Raw genomic sequence first — 19,064 nt, 5'->3', positions numbered from 1 at the left:
GAACGTAGTGACGTACTAAATGGTATTTAAGCTCTTGAGCGCCACCCTTTGGGCACCTTCTGCTAATGTCGTGCAGCAGCATGATGTGACACTGCAGCTTTTCCACTCAGGCTCTAACTTAAAGCACTGACTGACCACATGACCATTGAACGCTTGACTCTGTCTGTTTTCAAGTGACTCCTCCAATGCTCACTGGAGGGCCAAGCTGGGGATGGGGTGAGGACAGCTGGATCTAACTCTCAGCCAAGCACTGAAAGGCAAATTCATTTGTCAATCAGACATCCAAGTGAATCCCAGGAATATTGTCAGGATCCTTTCTGAACTTGGCGTGGCTCTGTCCCGTCCACAGTAGCTTGCCATCAGCTGACTCCAGGCCACAGGAGAACGAAAGTACAGCCAAAGAAAAGCTTCTGCCACACTGCTCCTTTAACAGGAAGTATACATAAATGCAAATGCATTTCCCTATCAAGTTTTAATTTAGATTTAGACTTCATTCACGCCTGAGCGTTTGCAGCTCATAAAACGCTCGTAAATTGCCAGAAAAAAATGCCTGAAAAATGGGCAACAAGCAAAATCCCATTAATTTCAATGGCACTACCACACTACAGCGACTTGCGGGCGCAATTTTGACGCAATTTCAGGGAATGCCTGTGTAAACTTGAGGTCTATGAGCCTCAACTCACATCAAAGTCAGACCAAAGTAGTGCAGGCACAGGTATGAATGGTACTCATTGGAAATCATAGGGTACGATTTGTCATGCGACTTTGCAGTCCCAAGTCGCAGGACAAGCCGTACAAGTGTGAAAGGGACCTTGAGCTCAAAAAAGAACGTGAGTTTCTTTGGGGCAGAGTACAGGCGTTTTTCTGTTTTTTTTTTTTTTGTTTTTTTTTGATTCGTGACCTGTACAAAGTCGTGGCAAAAAATGCTGCAAAAATGTGTCAAAAACGGAGTAAAAAATTGTGGCAAATCGCGGTAAAAACGCCTTTGCTTTAGGGCCAACATTTTTTGCTAAGAAAGTCGCTTGTCTGTTCTGCCTACAAATAGTTTTCTTGTATTTGCCTGCAGACATGTGTCAAGCAAAAACTTTAGAAAGATTCCTAAAGCCGCGTACACACGTAGCCGTCTGTCCGACGTACTTAGTCTGGTGGACTTCCCGCCAGACTGTCCGTCGGACTTTCCGAACGGGCTACTTGCCCACACACAGCACTTTTTCAGCGGACTAATACGGCGTACTAAGTCCGCCATACTATCCGCCCTACTTTTGAAATGAACGGACTCGCCCACACACGCAGAGGAAAGTCCGCTCATTTCGAGCACGTCTCCAGGTAGGCGGGGCCCACGAAGGAGACACCGCTGGCCCCGCCACCTGGTATGGACTTAAAGGGGAACCCCAATGCCGAAAAAAATTGGCGTGGGGGTCCCCCCCCAAGTCCACAACAGACCCTTGTCCGAGCACGCTACCCGGCCGGCCAGGAAAGGAGGGGCGAGCGAGCGCCCCCCCCTCCTGAGCCGTACCAGGCCGCGTGCCCTCAACATGGGGGGTGCCTTGGGGAGGGGGGGGCGTGCGGTCCCCCCACCCCAAAGCACCTTGTCCCCATGTTGATGAGGACAAGAGCCTCTTCCCGACAACCCTGTCCGTTGGTTGTCTGGGTCTGCGGGCGGGGGGCTTATCGGAATCCGGGAGCCCCTTTTAATAAGGGGGCCCCCGGATACCGGCCCCCCACCCTATGTGAATGAGTATGGGGTACAATGTACCCCTACCCATTCACCTGTAAAATAAAGTACAAAAAAAAACACAACACACAAGATAAAATAATTTATTGCACAGCTCCGGGGGTCTTCCGTTTTCGGGGGTCTTCTCGCCGGACTCCTCCACTATCTTCTTGTAGCTCTTTTACTAGCGGAGGAGCCTGGCATTCTTCTTCGTCGCCGCCCTCTTCTTCCGACTTCGGGGGTCTTGTCTCCCTCTTCGGTTCTTCTGCCGGGCCACCGCGCCTTCTTATAGCTCTTTTACAGGCGGTGGCCCGGTCTTCTGTCGCCGCCGCCTTCCGTTCTTCTTCCTCTCCTGGAGATGTTGACTCGACGTTCTCTCCGGCCGCAATGCCAGGGACGCGCTGCGCTGCGACTTATATAGGGACAAGGGGCAGTGTCACATGGGTTGATGTCACATGGGTTGGTGTCACATGGTGACCCCGCCCCCTTACGATGTCACAGTCCCGGAGGATGCTGGGACTGTCGCCATGTCACATCAACCCATGTGACCAACCCATGTGACATCAACCCATGTGACACCGCCCCTTGTCCCTATATAAGTCGCAGCGCAGCGCGTCCCTGGCATTGCGGCTGGAGAGAATTTCGAGTCAACATCTCCAGGAGAAGAAGAAGAAGAACGGAAGGCGGCGGCAGCGGCGGCGACAGAAGACCGGGCCACCGCCTGTAAAACAGCTATAAGAAGGCGCGGTGGCCCGGCAGAAGAACCGAAGAGGGGGACAAGACCCCCGAAGTCGGAAGAAGAGGCGCGGCGACAAAGAAGAATGCCAGGCTCCTCCGCTAGTAAAAGAGCTACAAGAAGATAGCAGAGGAGTCCGGCGAGAAGACCCCCGATAACGGAAGACCCCCGGAGCTGTGCAATAAATTATTTTATCTTGTGTGTTGTGTTTTTTTTTTGTACTTTATTTTACAGGTGAATGGGTAGGGGTACATTGTACCCCATACTCATTCACATAGGGTGGGGGGCCGGTATCCGGGGGCCCCCTTATTAAAAGGGGCTCCCGGATTCCGATAAGCCCCCCGCCTGCAGACCCCGACAACCAACGGCCAGGGTTGTCGGGAAGAGGCCCCTGTCCTCATCAACATGGGGACAAGGTGCTTTGGGGTGGGGCGGCCTGGTACAGCTCAGGAGGGGGGGGGTGCTCGCTCGGACAAGGGTCTGTTGTGGACTTTGGGGGGACCCCCACACCGATTTTTTTTTTGGCGTTGGGGTTCCCCTTTAAGTCCATACCAGGCGGCGGGGCCAGCGACGTCTCCTTCGCGGGCCCCGCCTACCTGGAGACCTGCTCGAAATGAGCGGACTTTTCTCCGGGCGGGAAAAGTCTGTTCATTTCAAAAGTACGGCGGACTGGCATACACACGGCCGGATTGTCCGCCGAAATGCGAGTCCGGCGGGAAGATTGGAGTGTAAAACTACATTCTAAGTCCGCCGTACTTTCGGGTCAAAAAAGTATGCCGGAGGCTACACACGGGGGGATTGTTTGGCGGACTTGAGTTTGCTGGACTTTTCCACCCGCTTGTTTGATCGTGTGTACGCTTCATAAGGATGACTGAGAATGTTTTGGCGATCCTTTTCACATAACTTAGCTTGCATTTTAGCTTTACCTCTGTGAAAGTTCCAACAAAACTCAATGAACTTGATGTAGCAGAATTGGAAAAGTGTGGATAGGAATATTACATGCCTGTATAATCGTAGGACCATTCATAGTTTCATAGTTAGTAAGGTTGAATAAAGACACCAGTCCATCCTGAGTGAGTATCTACAATTGTCCCTATCCCTGTACATTGCGCACTCACCTCAGTCCCTACCCTCAAGGAGCCCACAATCCAAGGTTCCCATTCATATAATAGGGCCAATTTTGGACAGAGGCCAATTAACCTACCTGCATCTCTTTGAATTGTGGGAGGAAACCAGAGTACCCAGAGAAAACCCACGCAGGCACAGGGAGAACATGCAAACACCAGGCAAGTAGTGTCATGGTTGGGATTTAAACCAGTGACCCTTCTTACTGCGAGGTGAGAGTGCTAACCACTACACCACTGTGCTGACCATTATACAGGCAAAAGCCGTAAAAGCTTGTGTTTCTATGCGCATACATAGGCTTTTACCATAGTTTAAGAGCAGCAGAGTTTAGAGGTAGTAAAATGTTCCACTCCTGATCACAGAAGAATTGCATTCAGGAGAGGAGTGTTTTAACCAAAAAAAAACGCATTTCGCGCTTCAGTGTTTATTTTAGTGGCCAGAACAAACTAAAATTCTGTCCAATTAAATAAATAAACTCCTAAACTCCAAACACGGCTAAATAAAGCTACGCTCACCTAAACTGGTTTGAAAAAAAAAAAAAAAACATGGGTTGGCAGGAGAAACAGGTTTTAAAATAATCCAGTGTACATGTGGCCCATAGGAATTCGCACGGGTCTTTTTTGCTGGCAGAATGTGCAGGATCTCCATTTTGGCACCTTTGCTAATGGACAATGGTAGCGCTGTGAGTGGGACTATTTCTTGATTGGCTGTATAACTTCTGTAAGTGCAGCCCCTGGCCATGGAGTAAGCAGGCAGGCGGCTGCATTTTTCGATGCTACTTCTATAGTTCCGGCTGCAGCATCCCTAACAGCTAAATTTGACTTCGCTGTCAGGGATACCATAGCCTACGGTGACCAGACGTCCATTCCCGGTTTTGTCCCTGCTTTTGCCATGCCGATCCTGGGCACTTGGGCAGGCAGTCTCCCAGGGGACGGGGGCTGCGTTTGCTGTGAGAGGAGCCAGGTCTGTGGTTGCGGTAGTACTTGCAGAGCTGGAGAGGAGGAGCTAGAGTGGCTCCAGCCTGACTGTGTGCTACTGTAGCTGCCAGTCCTCCTCCACATTTGTCAGCTAAAGAAACAGCAACGATGCGGGGACACATGATCGCCCTCTCGCCCAGCATCCTGCCCCTCTCCTCCTACCTCTGCTCTCTCCCTCAATCACTCTCCCAGCAGTGGAAATACATAGGGGAGAGAAGAGAGCACAGTGTTCCTCTCCCTCCCTCCTGTACTGCAAGAAATTATGGGCATTGCAGTCCAAAGTGGCGGGATTGCCTGGCGCTACAGAGTGTAAGAAGAAGAAGCTGGTGCATTTGTATTATGAGCACTGATGAGGTGGCACTGATGGGCGCTCATGAGGCATCACTGATGGGCACTGATAAGTGGCACTGATAGGCGAGACTAATGGGCACTGATAGGTGGCACTGATGGGCCTACATTGATCACAGGCTGTGACAGCATGTGAACAAAGTACTGCCGATAACTAGCAAGTCAGTTTAGATTTGATCAGCTGTGATTGGACACGGCTAATCACATGGTAAATGGCCACTGTGATTGGCCCTTAACTGTGATCTGTGGGCACAGCGGTCATTGAACTTAACCAGATGTGCACCCCAGCAGTCGGGGGTACGGTTCTGGGAGGATGTCCATGGATGCCCTCCTGGAACAAAAGAGCTGCTCTGTAGCCATCTTTCAGCTATAGCGCTGTTATAAAGTGGTTAAAGAAACAGTTTGCCACGCAATTCTGTCACGTCACAATCACGTGTGTGTGTGTGTGTGTTTGAGCTTTTGGGTGCATACCCTAATGCAATGGGCTGCGCACACCTATGATGAGGCCTAAGTTAAAGAGGAAGTAAACCCTGATGAGTTTACTTCCTTTCATTCCCTGCAAAGGTAAAGCATAATGGACTACTATGCATCGCATAATAGTCCATTATGTGTCACTTACCTGACACAGGAGCCAGCGATGTCACCGCTGTCCCCTGTAGTCCGCCGCATCCATCTTCTCGGTGGGTCTCGCTGCTCCGCCGCTGTCATTCGGCGAAGCCGCGGTGACGTCACTCCCACGTATGCGCACGGGAGCCGCCACTCGCGGCATATCGCCGTTGACCACGGCACGCTCAGTGCGCATGCGCGCGCCTGTCTACGCCGCATGCGCCGTAGACAGCGGTGCCAGTCTTTCGGCAAATATCTCCTAAACCGTGTAGGTTTAGGAGATATTTCTTGGACCTACAGGTAAGCCTTAATCTAGGCTTACCTGTAGGTCAAAGTGTGTTGTAAGGGTTTACAACCACTTTAACTCTTCAGTCCTCTGCCTCCCCCCCCCAATAACTGCTGTGGGGGGTAGTGAATACGAGCCGCTGGACCTGTTACAGGTACTTGCCAAGAGTGCCCCCTACACCTACCCTTCCTGCCCCCTTCCTCATAGACGCTGTACAATAGTTTCCAGCAATGAAAGATGAATGGAAGAAGCTGATCTTTCATTCATCTGCCCGTCCTTAATTCATAGATTACTTTTCATTACTGGGAAATATAGTACAATGAGGAGAGGACAGCAAGAGTGGGCATAGCGGGCACCCTTAATGAGTGCATATGACAGGTCTTGTATTAACCCCCCACAGCACTGGGAGATTACCACTGCAGGAATATTGGGGCAGAGAACTAAAGATCTCAACTAAGAGAGCAGCCACTGGCACAAGTGACATCTCATTGATTATAAGTACCCTCCCTTGTGCTGATTTGGAAAAAAATAAAAATAAACTTTAAGCAGAACTAAGCTCTCTCAATCAACATTAACTATTTGTATTCCTTATGCTGCTAACATCGGTAAATAGATGGAAGGTATTTCCTTTTTAAAAACCCTTTTTTTAACATTTCTTTAGTTGCTTCCTGGTTTCTGCCCTAGGCAAAAAATGTCATACATTCCAGGAGTTTTCATTGGCCCTTTTTTCATTCATCTGGAGGAGGGGCTTTCTCAGCTGAGCATACCCTTCCTACCTACATGCCAGTGCTAAGGGCAGATGGATTCCAGGAAGCAAATGCTACACGAATCATCCACAATTAAGATGGTAGTGGCTAGAAATGCTAGGGGGGTGTTTTTCAAAGCGAATTCTCAACAAAATAAAGCATGGAGACATGGATAGATAGGTGGTTTTGCTTTGAATAGTAACCACTTTCTGCCTGCGCTATAGCTGAAAGACGGCTACGTTGCGGGCTTCCTTTGCCGGGAGGACATCCGTATACCCTCTGCTGTGGGCTTCGTGATTGGTGAATCCTTCGGACTCAACTGATCACAGATTGAGGTAAAGGGCCAATCGCATCGGCCCTTTACCATATGATCAGCTGTCAGCCAATGACAGCTGATCACAGGATGTTGATGCAAGCGGTTATCGGCTTTTTTTTAGTTATGGGCTTTTTTTCCCTTACACTGACAGCGTGAGGAGAGAAAAAAGCCAATAACTGGCTTATGTTAAAGGGTCCTCGGCACTGATAATCAGGACACTGAGTATCATTGTCCTGATTATCAGCACAGTCCCACCAGTGCTGCCAATCAGTGTAACCAGTGCTGCCAAACGGTGCCACTTTACAGATTCCATCAGTGCTGCCAATCAGTGCCTCTTCATCAGTGTCACCTACCAGTGCTTATCAGTGCCATCTCTTAGTGACCATCAGTGCCACCTATGAGTGCAGCCTCATCAGTGCCCCCCATCAGTGCCTATCAGTGCCTCCTCATCAGTGTCACCTATCAGTGCTTATCAGTGCCCATCAGTGCCACTTATTGGTGCTGCCTATCAGTGCCATCTCTTAGTGACCATCAGTGCCACCTATGAATGCAGCCTCATCAGTGCCCCCCATCAGTGCCCACCAGTGCCGCCTCATCGGTGCCCACCATTTCCACCAATCAGTGACACCTCATCATTGCCCATCAGTGAAGCCTCATTAGCCCACATCACTGAAGGAGAAAAATTACCCATTTCCAAAAAAATTTAACAAACTTTGAAAAATGTTTTATTTTTCAAAATTGTTGGTCTTTTTTCATTTTATTTGGCAAAAAATAAAAAAACAATTGATAATTAAATACAACCAAAAGAAATCTCTATTTGTGTGAAAAAAATGCTAAAAATGTCATATGACTACACTGGTGCATGACTGCACAATCGTTATTCAAAGTGTGACAGCGCTGAAAATTGACTTGGGCAGGAAGGGGATAAAAGTGCCCAGTAGGCAAGTGGTTAAATTCATTTGAAATAATTTCCGGCTTGTGGAGCTCAGATACAGTTTAGGCCCACTTTAAGCTTCAACTTTCTGAAAGTCAAAACTTGCGCAAGCATTTTATGGGCCATAGCGATTGAATGGGTTGGCAGGAGGTCCTGGAAAAGGTTAGTATATAATCCTTGTGCCGTGTGTTATCAATTGATCCTGTTCCCTTCACAAGGAGCAGTATTTTTAGCCTGTACTAAGATCAAAAAAGTCTGAGCTTTTTTTTTTTTTTTTTTTTAATGTAAACTACTAGATATTTCACAGTAATAGAATGTTTCCTCTCATTGGAGTCAATGTTTATAAACTCCCTTGAGATAATAAAGTCACATTATCTACACGGGATTGAAAAGCATTGCTGCAGTTATAAACATATTAATATGCTGCTTTGTCACGGATCTATCCCTCTATGTCTGACCATTCCTGCAGTGGCTGTGGCCATCGTGGTACATTGTTACACTTGGGGTGGGAGAATCCGGTGGTCAGACCCTTCTGGGAAGACATTATAGAACAGAAAAAGGAAATACTGGGCCTGGATATTCCTTTCTCTCCATTGCACTTTCTCTTCCATATTCCCCCGATATACCAGTTAGCCAATGTAAGAAAAGCGCCTTGCCACATCTTTTTGAATGCAGCTAGATGCGCCCAGTTTATTGGAAGCTCCTGTTCCAAGCCATGAGGAATGGATTCAGAAGGTGCGGAAGATTAAGGAAGCGGAAGAATGGGTGGCAACTTGCAGCGGTACAAAGGAACATTTTAATTGCATTTGGGCACTGTGGCTAGAACATACCTCTGACGCAGGGCATATCTCGTGTAGCCTGTGCATCGCATTATTAGAGCTAGTTGAATCGTCACTTAGCGGACACTCTGGACATCGTAATTCACCTGATTAGACATCTCCTAGCCATTTTCTCGTTTATTTTTCCTTTGCGGCAGTGATCATTGGTGTGAGTGTTCAACACTTTCCTAGAGGAAGCAGAGATACATGCCTGGAGGAGAGGGTTCTCCCCCTCCTCTCTATTTTTTCCTTTTTCTATTTTCTTTTTTTTGTGTTCTTGGTCTGAATATGTATATCTGAATTGTGAAAACTGGCGGCGGCATTGACCTGTTATCTTATCATAGGACCCGTTCCCTCTACTGGTAATTCCCCCCTCCCCTTCTTCTTTTAGAGACGGGGTCCACATGTGAGCATTGCCCTGCTCCTGCTTGCCCCTGGGCAGGACTTTTGGTCCAAGGAAGTTCGATGGAGGCTTTTTGTGCCCCTCCGCCGAGGGCCTGCAGGACAGATTTGTACTAGACCTGTTTATTTAGACAACCCAACTAATCTGGGAACACATACAGTATCTCACAAAAGTGAGTACACCCCTCACATTTTTGTAAACATTTTATACCTTTTCATGTGACAACACTGAAAAAATTACATTTTGCTACAATGTAAAGTAGTGAGTGTACAGCTTGTATAACAGTGTACATTTGTTGTCCCTCAAAATCTTACAGCCAATGGGTTATAAATTCTTGTTACAGACAAAACCCCTATATTCCATTGCTGGACATGATTTCTGAATATTAATACAGGTTGTTTATAAGTGATCACCATTGTTAAAAACACATGTGTGTCATAGGGAAGTGAAAAATCCCATTATATATTTAGTGTATTGGAGTTTATCGTTATTGCATACATTTTATATGTATGCTGCCATGGCCATAATCAATAGGTAATAAAGTAATTATTATTTTATACATTTTCTTCTTTTTCTTTTTTTGCATGTATACAACTATTTTAATCACTATGTGAAATACCACCTCCTGATAGTTAAAAAGGGGGGGTAATGTTGCAATTTGTGGTTGTTTCCCTGCGGCTATGGGAGGTGGTAAAATGCTAATTAAAGGGTAACCCCAGACAACTGCTAAAAAGAATTGAAAAGGAAATTACATTTAGGAATCTATTTGAAAAGCAGAAGTATGGCCATAATACTACTTTAGAAAAAAAAACATAACAAAGTGCATTTTGCACCGCTGGATTGGGGATACCAAAGATAGGAGAGCACAATAATAATAAATTGGGGGAAAAAAACTGGATGGAGATGTTGGGTAATGGGACATGTCAAAGTTACATGACTGGCTCCCCTCCAAACCTTCAGTTTTTAAAGTAGTTGTAAACCCTTACAAACCACTTTGACCTACAGGTAAGCCTAGATTAAGTCTTACCTGTAGGTCCAAGAAATATCTCCTAAACCTACACGGTTTAGGAGATATTTGCCCAAACACAGGCACCGCTGTCTACGGCGCATGCGGCGTGCAAGCGCACTGAGCGCGCGGCTGTAAACGACGATATGCCGCAAGTGGCGGCTCCCGTGCGCATGCGCTGGAGTGACGTCATCGCAGCTTCGTCGAATGACAGCGCCGGAGCAGCGAGACCCATCGAGAAGATGGAGGCTCCGTACACAAGAGGACAGTAGTGACATCGCTGGCTCCTGTGTCAAGTAAGTGACACATAATGGACTACTATGTGATGCATAGTAGTCCATTATGCTTTACCTTTGCAGGGAGTCAAAGAGGAAGTAAACCCATCAGGGTTTACTTCCTCTTTAAGCACTTTCATCAGATAATGTAATCACTTTCTGAGTATGCAGCCTCTTTATTTTATAATCCTTGCCTGTTTTCCAGTTTAAGCTGATGCCATGACCACTGCCCCAGGTTTCCAAATTTAGGGTGGCTCCTTTCTCTTGTAGTATCCTGTGGAGCCACCCTTGCATGCAGGGACTAGAGCTGTGCCTTCCCACACTGTGTGCACCAAAATAAAACGCACAGCCATAGCCTAGGATGACAAGGTACTCTCCTGCTCCTCCCTCCTCCAGGATAGCAGAATGAACGTAGACTTCACTGACCACTGTTAAAATGTTACTAAACCCAGGACCCTGCATTCACTATGTTTGAGCTCCCATGGTACACAGAACATGGAAATGCAATAGTTTTTGTAAATATAAACTGTTAAATACATTTTCTCATCAGCAGACATTCAGGACGCAGCACTATCGCCTTCTGAATGCCTGCAAACTGCCTCTGCAAAGTGATTTACCATGGAGCTCTTTATAGGAGGGGTGGTAGGAACTGCAAATTAAAGTTGACCTTTTGTGGGGAAAAAGTCCACTTTAAGCCAAAAAGGGCTTGTTCTTACTCTCATACACTCCATTTATATTGTGGACATATAGCTTGGTTCGAGACTGCATCCCAGTGATAGTCAACTGCAACCCCTTGTTCACCAAAGGATTGTGCATATTATTTAGTGCTAGTCATACTACAGGAGATGGTCAGACACTGCAAGCATGCTACAATGCAGAAATTGGAGACATATTACTGTATACAAGACTGCTAGACATCATAAATTCCACTTACATATAAGTTCTGCGGCATTTGTTCTCCCCTACCACCTGCTGATGCCTGAGGGCTGCACAGTAAGCAGGGTCCCACGTGGCCCTTGGGCTGCAGGTTGAGTATGAACCCAGTGTAAAAGTGTACAATAATGCAGGGCTGCTCCCCTCTACTCAAACCATCTCCTCACCAGCTCTGGAAGACCAAGCCAGTAATCTGCCTTACAAAATACAACACAGTGAGAGAAAGCAGCAGCACTTCAAATTTCCAAAGTAAAACTTATCTTGCTAACAGTCAGTTGATCAAGAGCAGTTAGAAGTGACAGTAAATGGTCAACAAGTCTGTGAAGCCTCTAGCCTGAAGCAGCAGTAAGGCCTGATTCACGTCAATGCATTTTTTGTGCTTTTTGCATTTTGCAGATTTGCACTACAGAATATGTTCCATAGGAAACTATTTTAAAAGGACTGTAGTGCAAATCTGCAAAAAGCCTTAATCCTCCAAAGTCAACTTCAAACAAATCATGCAAGGCATGTGCAGAACTCTAGCGCAAATAGCTCAATAGAAACAGCTGAAGATAAATCAGCAACGATGTGTCTCACACTCACATGTAGTGCTGGTTGACGAGTCTTCTAATGCCGCGCACACACGATCGGAATTCTCGTCTGAAGAAGCTCTGATGGTTTTCCCAACGGAATTCCGACAGAATTGCACTCAAGGTGTCTTGCCTACACACGGTTACACCAAATTCCGATCGTTCAGAAGGCGATGACGTACAACACGTACGACGGGACTAGAAAAACGAAGTTCAATAGCCAGTAGCCAATATCTTCTGTCTCGTAGTTGAATCTGAGCATGCGTGATTTTTGGCATGTCAGAATTGCATACACACGATCGGAATTTCCGATAGACAGTTGTTCTGTCTAGGAACATGCTATCAATTTTTGGCTGGCGGAAATTCGGACAGCTAAATTCCGATTTATACACACGGTCGCATTTTCCGATGAAAACCTCTCATCTGTCTTTTTCTGGCCGGAATTCCGATCGTGTGTACGCGGCATAAAATTCTGACCAACAGTGTGTGTTCACTTAGACAATATACACACTGAAACACACTGATCAGGGAATGGCTCCCTCATGGTGGTCCCAGGTGTTACTCTTTTTTTATAGATGCCTATACGAGATGGTTAAACACATTGATTAGACATCTTGAAGACTCTACATGTGAGTGTGTGACACATTGCTGCTGATGATTCTTAGCTGTTTCTATTGAGCTGTTTCGGCTAGAGTTATGTGTGTGTTGCTTGATTAGTTTGCAGCTAATTCTTATCATACCTTCTTCTAGTAGATCCTGTACTTCAGGTTCTAGGTCTCTTCTCCCTGACGCCCCTATCCAGCCCTGATTGGGCCGCCAGCATCTTCTATTTTCAGTCAACTATGGCTGGTGGGAAGAACAGGTTACAGTGCTTGTTGATTGGCTAAGGATGGGTGGGAGGTGGAGCAATTGTCACTGCAGCCTGTTCAGTATATTTGCCTCATCGTAAGGACCTTCCTGCTACTCAGATGAGCAGTGCTATTGGATGCTCCACTTAGCAGATTTACAGTATTTTTTATGGACATTTTATGTGTATAACAGGCATTCATGAACAGCTGCAAAAATTACAGATGTTTACAAACTGTCTGTGAATTTGTAGGCAACCCTGTTTGACATCCAATTAGGTTGCAGCGTGTGTTGGTGAAACTCCTGTGGCCTTAGGCCCATGTCATGCTGATGAAGTGTCAAAATCACTTTCTGTAATGAATTTCACTACATCACTTCTGAAAAAATGTTGCAGAATCTCCGTCACTAGTAAGGGAGCAGTGAGTGAACAATACATCACTTTTTTCATTAGCTACAGATCAATGCCGTATGTAGGCAGGTGCAGTCTACTTTCTCCACTGCACGTGGCGCTATTATGCAGGAGCATTGCAGTTGGAGAGGAAGTCAAGAGGAACATGGTTCCTTTATGGTTTCCTGGGTCACTGGGGGAAGCGATCCAATTGGATGTTGCTGCCCCATGTGACTTTAGAAGCCATTTTGGGTCAGGCAGAACCTATTTAAGGCTCTGGCTCCTAGGCTTGGTGAGCATTTTGCAAGTGGGTAGAGTAGGACAGGTACCCCAACTCGTAGGGACAGAACTAGCAGCGGGATAAGGTTCCTGATGAGGAGGGAAAGCGTAGGGCTCGGAATTTATCTGGACATCTTCCAGTTTGGCCACGAGATAGCCAGGCCGCACTCTGCCCCTCCTAACAGGCACTGTCAAATCGTCTGAAACCTACTCTCTACACGCTGCTAGATCTGTGAGTGTTCCCTGTTGGATTGTCTTTCTTCTGGGTTTATTGTGAACTGCCTTTGCATTATTTCAATACAAGTTCTTTCATCGCACTTGGGCTGTGTGTGTTATTCCTGCCGCACCACACTACACCCCATCTACATGTAGACAAAAATAAATTGAGTTTTAGAAATGTTGTCATATGTTAGATGTTGCCACTGACAAAATTATTAGTGAATTAGAACTGAAGGCAAAACTGCATGCCGTACTTTTTCAGTGCAGTGGGCTGTGATGCAAACTACCGCAACACCATGCCACACCACTACATGAATGGAACTTGTCATTTTTCAATAAAGTTCTAAAAAAGAAAATAGTGCAATGCACCAGGATCAGTGCAACTTGCTGGTGTGGACAAGCCCTAAATTGGGGAACACCCCCCCCCACCCCCATGTGAGTAGTTGTAAAATTAAAGTGGAGCTCCACCTAAAAGGGGAAGCTCCACTTATCTGCCACCTCCCCCCTTCGCTGCCACATTTGGCACCTTTTGAAAGGGGGGGTACCTGTTTTTGACAGGTACCTGCTCCCACTTCCAGGTGATCTCGCCACTGTAAGATCACCCAGAAGTTCAGCCCCCTCCTCCTTCCCCCGCCCCTGGGCCATGCAGTAGGGAAGCGGCTGTGAAGCTACAAGGCTTCACAGCCACTTTCTCTTACAAGAAATGGTCACAAGCGCAGTTGAGAGCTGATGGAAACATTGGCTGGGGTGAAGGCACCAAGGGATCCCTGGACAGGTAAGTATCCTAATATTAAAAGCTACAGTATTTTAAGTTTTTTTGTTTTCTGAAGGAGCCTGTAGCTCCTCTTTAAAGCTCCAGAATGACTTTAGGATTCTGGTTGATATTATCTAGACATGAATAAGAATGATGTAAATTCTTATATTTATTACAAGAATGTTCTGTATTTTGTTTAATACCAACAAGCATATCCATATGATATACAATAGAAAATATTAATATGAAAAAATAGCATTTATTGCATATGCATTTAATGATAAAAGCTCAATTTTTAATCTAGGCACATCTAGGCACTAAAACTAGAATTTGCTCCTGTAAGCATGCTACCCATCAAGGCTGCGTGTGTGCATAACAGTGGAAACTAAGTGTTAAGATCTAAGTTGTATTATTCTGTGCATGTTTCCTGTCTGTCTTGGAAAGGCATTAACCACTTCCCACAGGAAGAACACTAATTGTTAAAACAATTTGTATGCTTCATTCTATATAGCTAAGATGCAACACATTATAAAAAATATCTGCTTGAAGGTTGGAAGCAAGTACGTAATTTAAAATGATCATTCTCAATAAAGGGGAAGCACGTTATAGCATGTTGATTACAAGACTAATACCAACGCTTGTTACATAAACTTAGCTGTGCAGAGATGCAGAATAAATTCGAGTGGACCTCCATTGCTTTGCTCTTTAATCCATCTAGCTCTTGCCAATAGATGGACCTCTGTAAAGAAATAAAGCAGAACAAACCAATCAGACTAATTTCCACTGTTGGATAAGACATTTAATGATAAGTGTGGAGCAAAAGGCTGGCAAAAAACAGGTGGTTGTCCCACCAAGAAATATGGATTGTAGAACATCTGCCTGTACTCAAAGTTGGCACGGTGGAACAAGCTAACACTTCTAAACACTTCTGGAACTCTTCAGAACCTGTTGTGCAAAGATTTTCCAACAAAAAGCCTCTGTGTATGATAAGAAATGTTTTGAGAATTGGAAGCACTCCTGATTGCCAATCAGGAAGAGCCTACAAGACCAAGTCCTCAATCAGTAGTTTTTGGCCATAACTAAAGCTATTTAAACAAACACATAAACATGTTTAACTTACGGTATTAAAAACTTTTATGATCTGTTTCTATTACCAAACATTCAAGCATTTACAGTATTATATTTTGTTTGTCTTACAGCAGTGGCTAAAGAATGGCAGAACTGTATACAATGAGCCCAGGAAGGAAGAGATATGTCCTATTTCTATGTTGGAAACCCCTCTAACATCTCCGCCCGTGGAATAGCTCTACATTCTTCTAACCAAATGGAAAATGTGAAGACAATTTCTATTCTGGTCCTTAGGTTTACATCTCATGACAGCTGAAAGTTAAACACAAGCATTGTTGCGACTGATCACTGCCATGGTTTTTGGACTCTGGACTCAGGTGATGAGGAAAAGAACTCCACTTTGTGTATATATTCACCAAATAGAGCTAATGCTTCTGACCTCTCATCAACAGGCAGGGGGAGCTTTCCTATGTTAAGCACTATTTTCTATTTTCTCACCTGCTGTTGTGTCTTTGTTACATAAAGCTGATAAGGCAGCCAGTCTCAGTACTCGAGATCATACCTACTTACATACTATAAAATACTCAGGAAAAAAAAAATGGATTGGCCTGGCCACCACTGTTCATTTGCAGATGAATGCAATTAAAGGAAGGAGGAAGGTGTAGCGTTTGCTAAGAAGAATCACAGGACACTCTGTAGCTTTAGTAGCATACAGCCACCTTTTCTTTCTCAACCGGCTCATGGCTAGTATACTATACTGTCTTGTCTATTGTACATACTGTCTTGTCTATTGTACATACTGTATTGTCTATTGGTGACTTTGTATATAAAGCAAATGCATACTGCCTCCAGTAGCACATCCCTGCTATTCAGGATATTCAGATACCATATTGGGCTGACTGATGTTTTCCACTAGTTCAACTGTGATTAAACTTGAACTCCAAGAACATAAAGTAAAAAAAGTATTCCCCCAGTCACACCTCCATCCTCCTACTCTCCATGGAACTGATCCCCACAACTGCTTCTCTTTGACCCTCTTTCTTTCAGCTACACTTCAACATTATCATGTACAAGGTAGAAACAGCAGTCCTGCATTGTAAGTGAGGACACAGATGGCTTTTAATTAGTATGCTAGGCAAAAACAAGCATTTAACGTTTCCAGAGTTTTTAACTTTAATAGTCTTCTTTTTTTTTTTTGTTTCAATTGTTTTTAATATTAATGTTTTAAAAGAGTAAAAATAACAAAAGCACTGTGCAAAGCAGCAAACAATCCTCGCTAGCTCTGGATAGACAAAGGTACATATGTGGGGGAGACATAATCTCTGAAAATCTTGGCAAATCGGTGGGTATTCGCTAAGCTCACGAGTATTTGACCACCATTAGAAGTGGACCAGAATAACATATTTTGTGTTGCAACATGGGTATAAAACCGCAAAGCAATTGCAGTTACTAGGAAGGATTTTTTTCCATATGATCACCCCTTGGATTATAGTATGGGACAGCAAGACTCGAGATATCGAGGTCAAGACCATCTTGACTGGTAATCCCTGGAAGTCAGCCCATAATTAAGTAAAGCCCACATCTGACGACCACGGCTTGCATAATATTACTTGTTAGCAAGCATTAAAATGGTTCCACAAAGGGGCTCCAGACCCCCAAATATGAACATCAAGAGCTTAAATAAGAAGTATGAAGGAAAAGCTAAGAGGACATGATGCAAAGGTTGGCCTAAGTAGAGGGAACAAGCAAAGAGAAAAGAAAGATGGGGGGGGGGGGGGGGAGATGGGTCCATCCTGGGATCCAGCATCAACTTATTTGTACTATGTGATTCAGTCGTTCAGAACCTGTAAGTAAACAAGCCAAGGGGGGCCATATTTTGTCAAAATTGGATTGTTTCTCTCGTAAGACACTTACTATCTTTTTCATTCAACATGATCCATGTAAGTTTTCGTTTTACTATTGCAATGTCTATGATGGGGCTTTTCCATGCTGTCGCTGTCGTGATTTTGGTTGCTAGAAGTATAAACTAGATCAAGGTCTGAGTATGTCGTGGAACATTTTCAACAGGCTTATTTAGTAGGGCGATGCAACTTTATTTGTTTTTTTATAATTTTACACCATTCATGCAGGCTACATATATCAGCAGAAGTTTACATTGTACAATGCTTTATCTGAGCAGATAGTAGAGAATTTAAAACAGATGCTGCAGATAAGTGCAGCACCTTCTGAAACTAACCACCACTGATCAGTTTTGCATGTTGTTTCTTAAAGCTTTTCTTAGAAATCTCAGAAATGTGGAGAAAAAATACATTTTACAATGGGAATTGTCTACTTTTTTGACAAACACCATTCAAAATTGAATGTGACCCTACAAAGAAAATGGTTATTACTTTATCTGCCCCATTGCTCACGCTGCCTGAATTTGCTGCATTAAAGATCTGTGCTTGTTGAAGAATATTCAGCATTCAGCACATCCTGTAATGTTGAATGCCAGCATCCCCTGCTGAACTCTGTGGTTCCCTCTACCAGCCGCTACATCATTACAAGACAAAGTAGTGATGTAGGGGGTGGAGGAAGGAACCACGAAGAACATTGAAGGGCCAGACATCCAAAAGAGAGCCAGAGATCTTTCAGCAAGGTTATTTTCTAAAGTGGAACTATACCCCCCCCCCCTTTCCTTTTCAGCCAAGGAAGCTGCCATCTTAGCCTACAGTATGTTTGATCCCCAACTGTCATGGTGCTGCACATGTGATTAGTTATGTCAGCAGCCATTTGATGGTTTGACAGTGTGCTTAAGAGCACATGCAAATGGGACAGTCAGCATGCCAGTAATGTAACAGTTTTCCAAAACTGTTAAATCTATAGGTTTAGTAGGTTTAGTTCCATTTAAAAAAGTATGGGAATGTTTTTTTTTTTTTTAAACAATCATACTTGGGTGGATGCAGCATCGGTTCAATGATGCATCTGTCCCCTGCCAGCTCTAACACTGAGAACCGAGTGATCAAATCCCCGTCGATCACTCGTATCTCAGGGCTCCCTTAGCAGAGATCTAGTGACTGTCAGTTTGAGCTTTAGCTGTACGTCTCCTTTAAGGGCAGCAGAGTTCAATGCCATAGTGAGGGGGACAGGTAAGGTAAAGAGTGGAAATGATTTTCCACTAAGACCCCTTTCACACTGAGATGCTTTACAGGTGCTTTTGCATTAAAAATAGTGCCTGTAACCTTCCTTTTTTGCAGCCCCCCGACTGCTTTCACACTGGGGCTGTGCGCTTGCAGGACAGGAAAAAAAGTCCTGTAAGTAGCATTTTTGGGCTAATTCCCGCATCGCCCCTGTGTGAAAGGGGTCTAAAGATTATCAAAACGGCCTGCTTGACAATAGCAACTGATAATTTGTCCATGATGAATCTATAATAAGTGATGCTGACATATTTATTCAATAATGTATTTCCAAGGAATGATCACAACAAATAGTCATTTTGGTTATTAACAATCAGTTCTAAATTGTGCAATATGTAAGAAAAAAAAAAAAGCTACATCACAGGGTACCAATGTCAAACAAAGAAGTTAATTGATTGGATAAAAATTGCTCAGGTTTCTTTTACTGTTCATAGTGTAAAGGGTATTGTTACCATTATGCAGAGTTATACATTATCTATAAATCACAGAGAATGTCTGAAAAGAATAAAGTAAACAGAGGGACAGGTAATCCCCCAACTATG

The 19,064-nt window shown here is 44.7% G+C and overlaps 1 protein-coding gene across 1 annotated transcript in view; it reads left to right on the top strand.

Annotated features, from left to right (window-relative positions):
• LOC143999605 (interleukin-13 receptor subunit alpha-1-like) overlaps nucleotides 1-19,064 on the top strand; it is a 174,714-nt gene extending 155,650 nt beyond the window's left edge. Inside the window, exon 11 of the mRNA XM_077493984.1 lies at nucleotides 15,478-19,064. Coding sequence (XP_077350110.1) covers nucleotides 15,478-15,582 — 105 coding nt within the window. The 3' untranslated portion in view covers nucleotides 15,583-19,064. The remainder of the gene's footprint in view (nucleotides 1-15,477) is intronic.

This window comes from Lithobates pipiens, unplaced genomic scaffold, assembly GCF_037356315.1.
Source record: "Lithobates pipiens isolate NorthernLeopardFrog02 unplaced genomic scaffold, aLitPip1_a1.2 Scaffold_1, whole genome shotgun sequence".
NCBI classification, from domain to species: Eukaryota; Metazoa; Chordata; class Amphibia; order Anura; family Ranidae; genus Lithobates; species Lithobates pipiens.
Note: the sequence above shows the minus strand (reverse complement) of the source record. Positions and strands in the feature narration are given on the sequence as shown.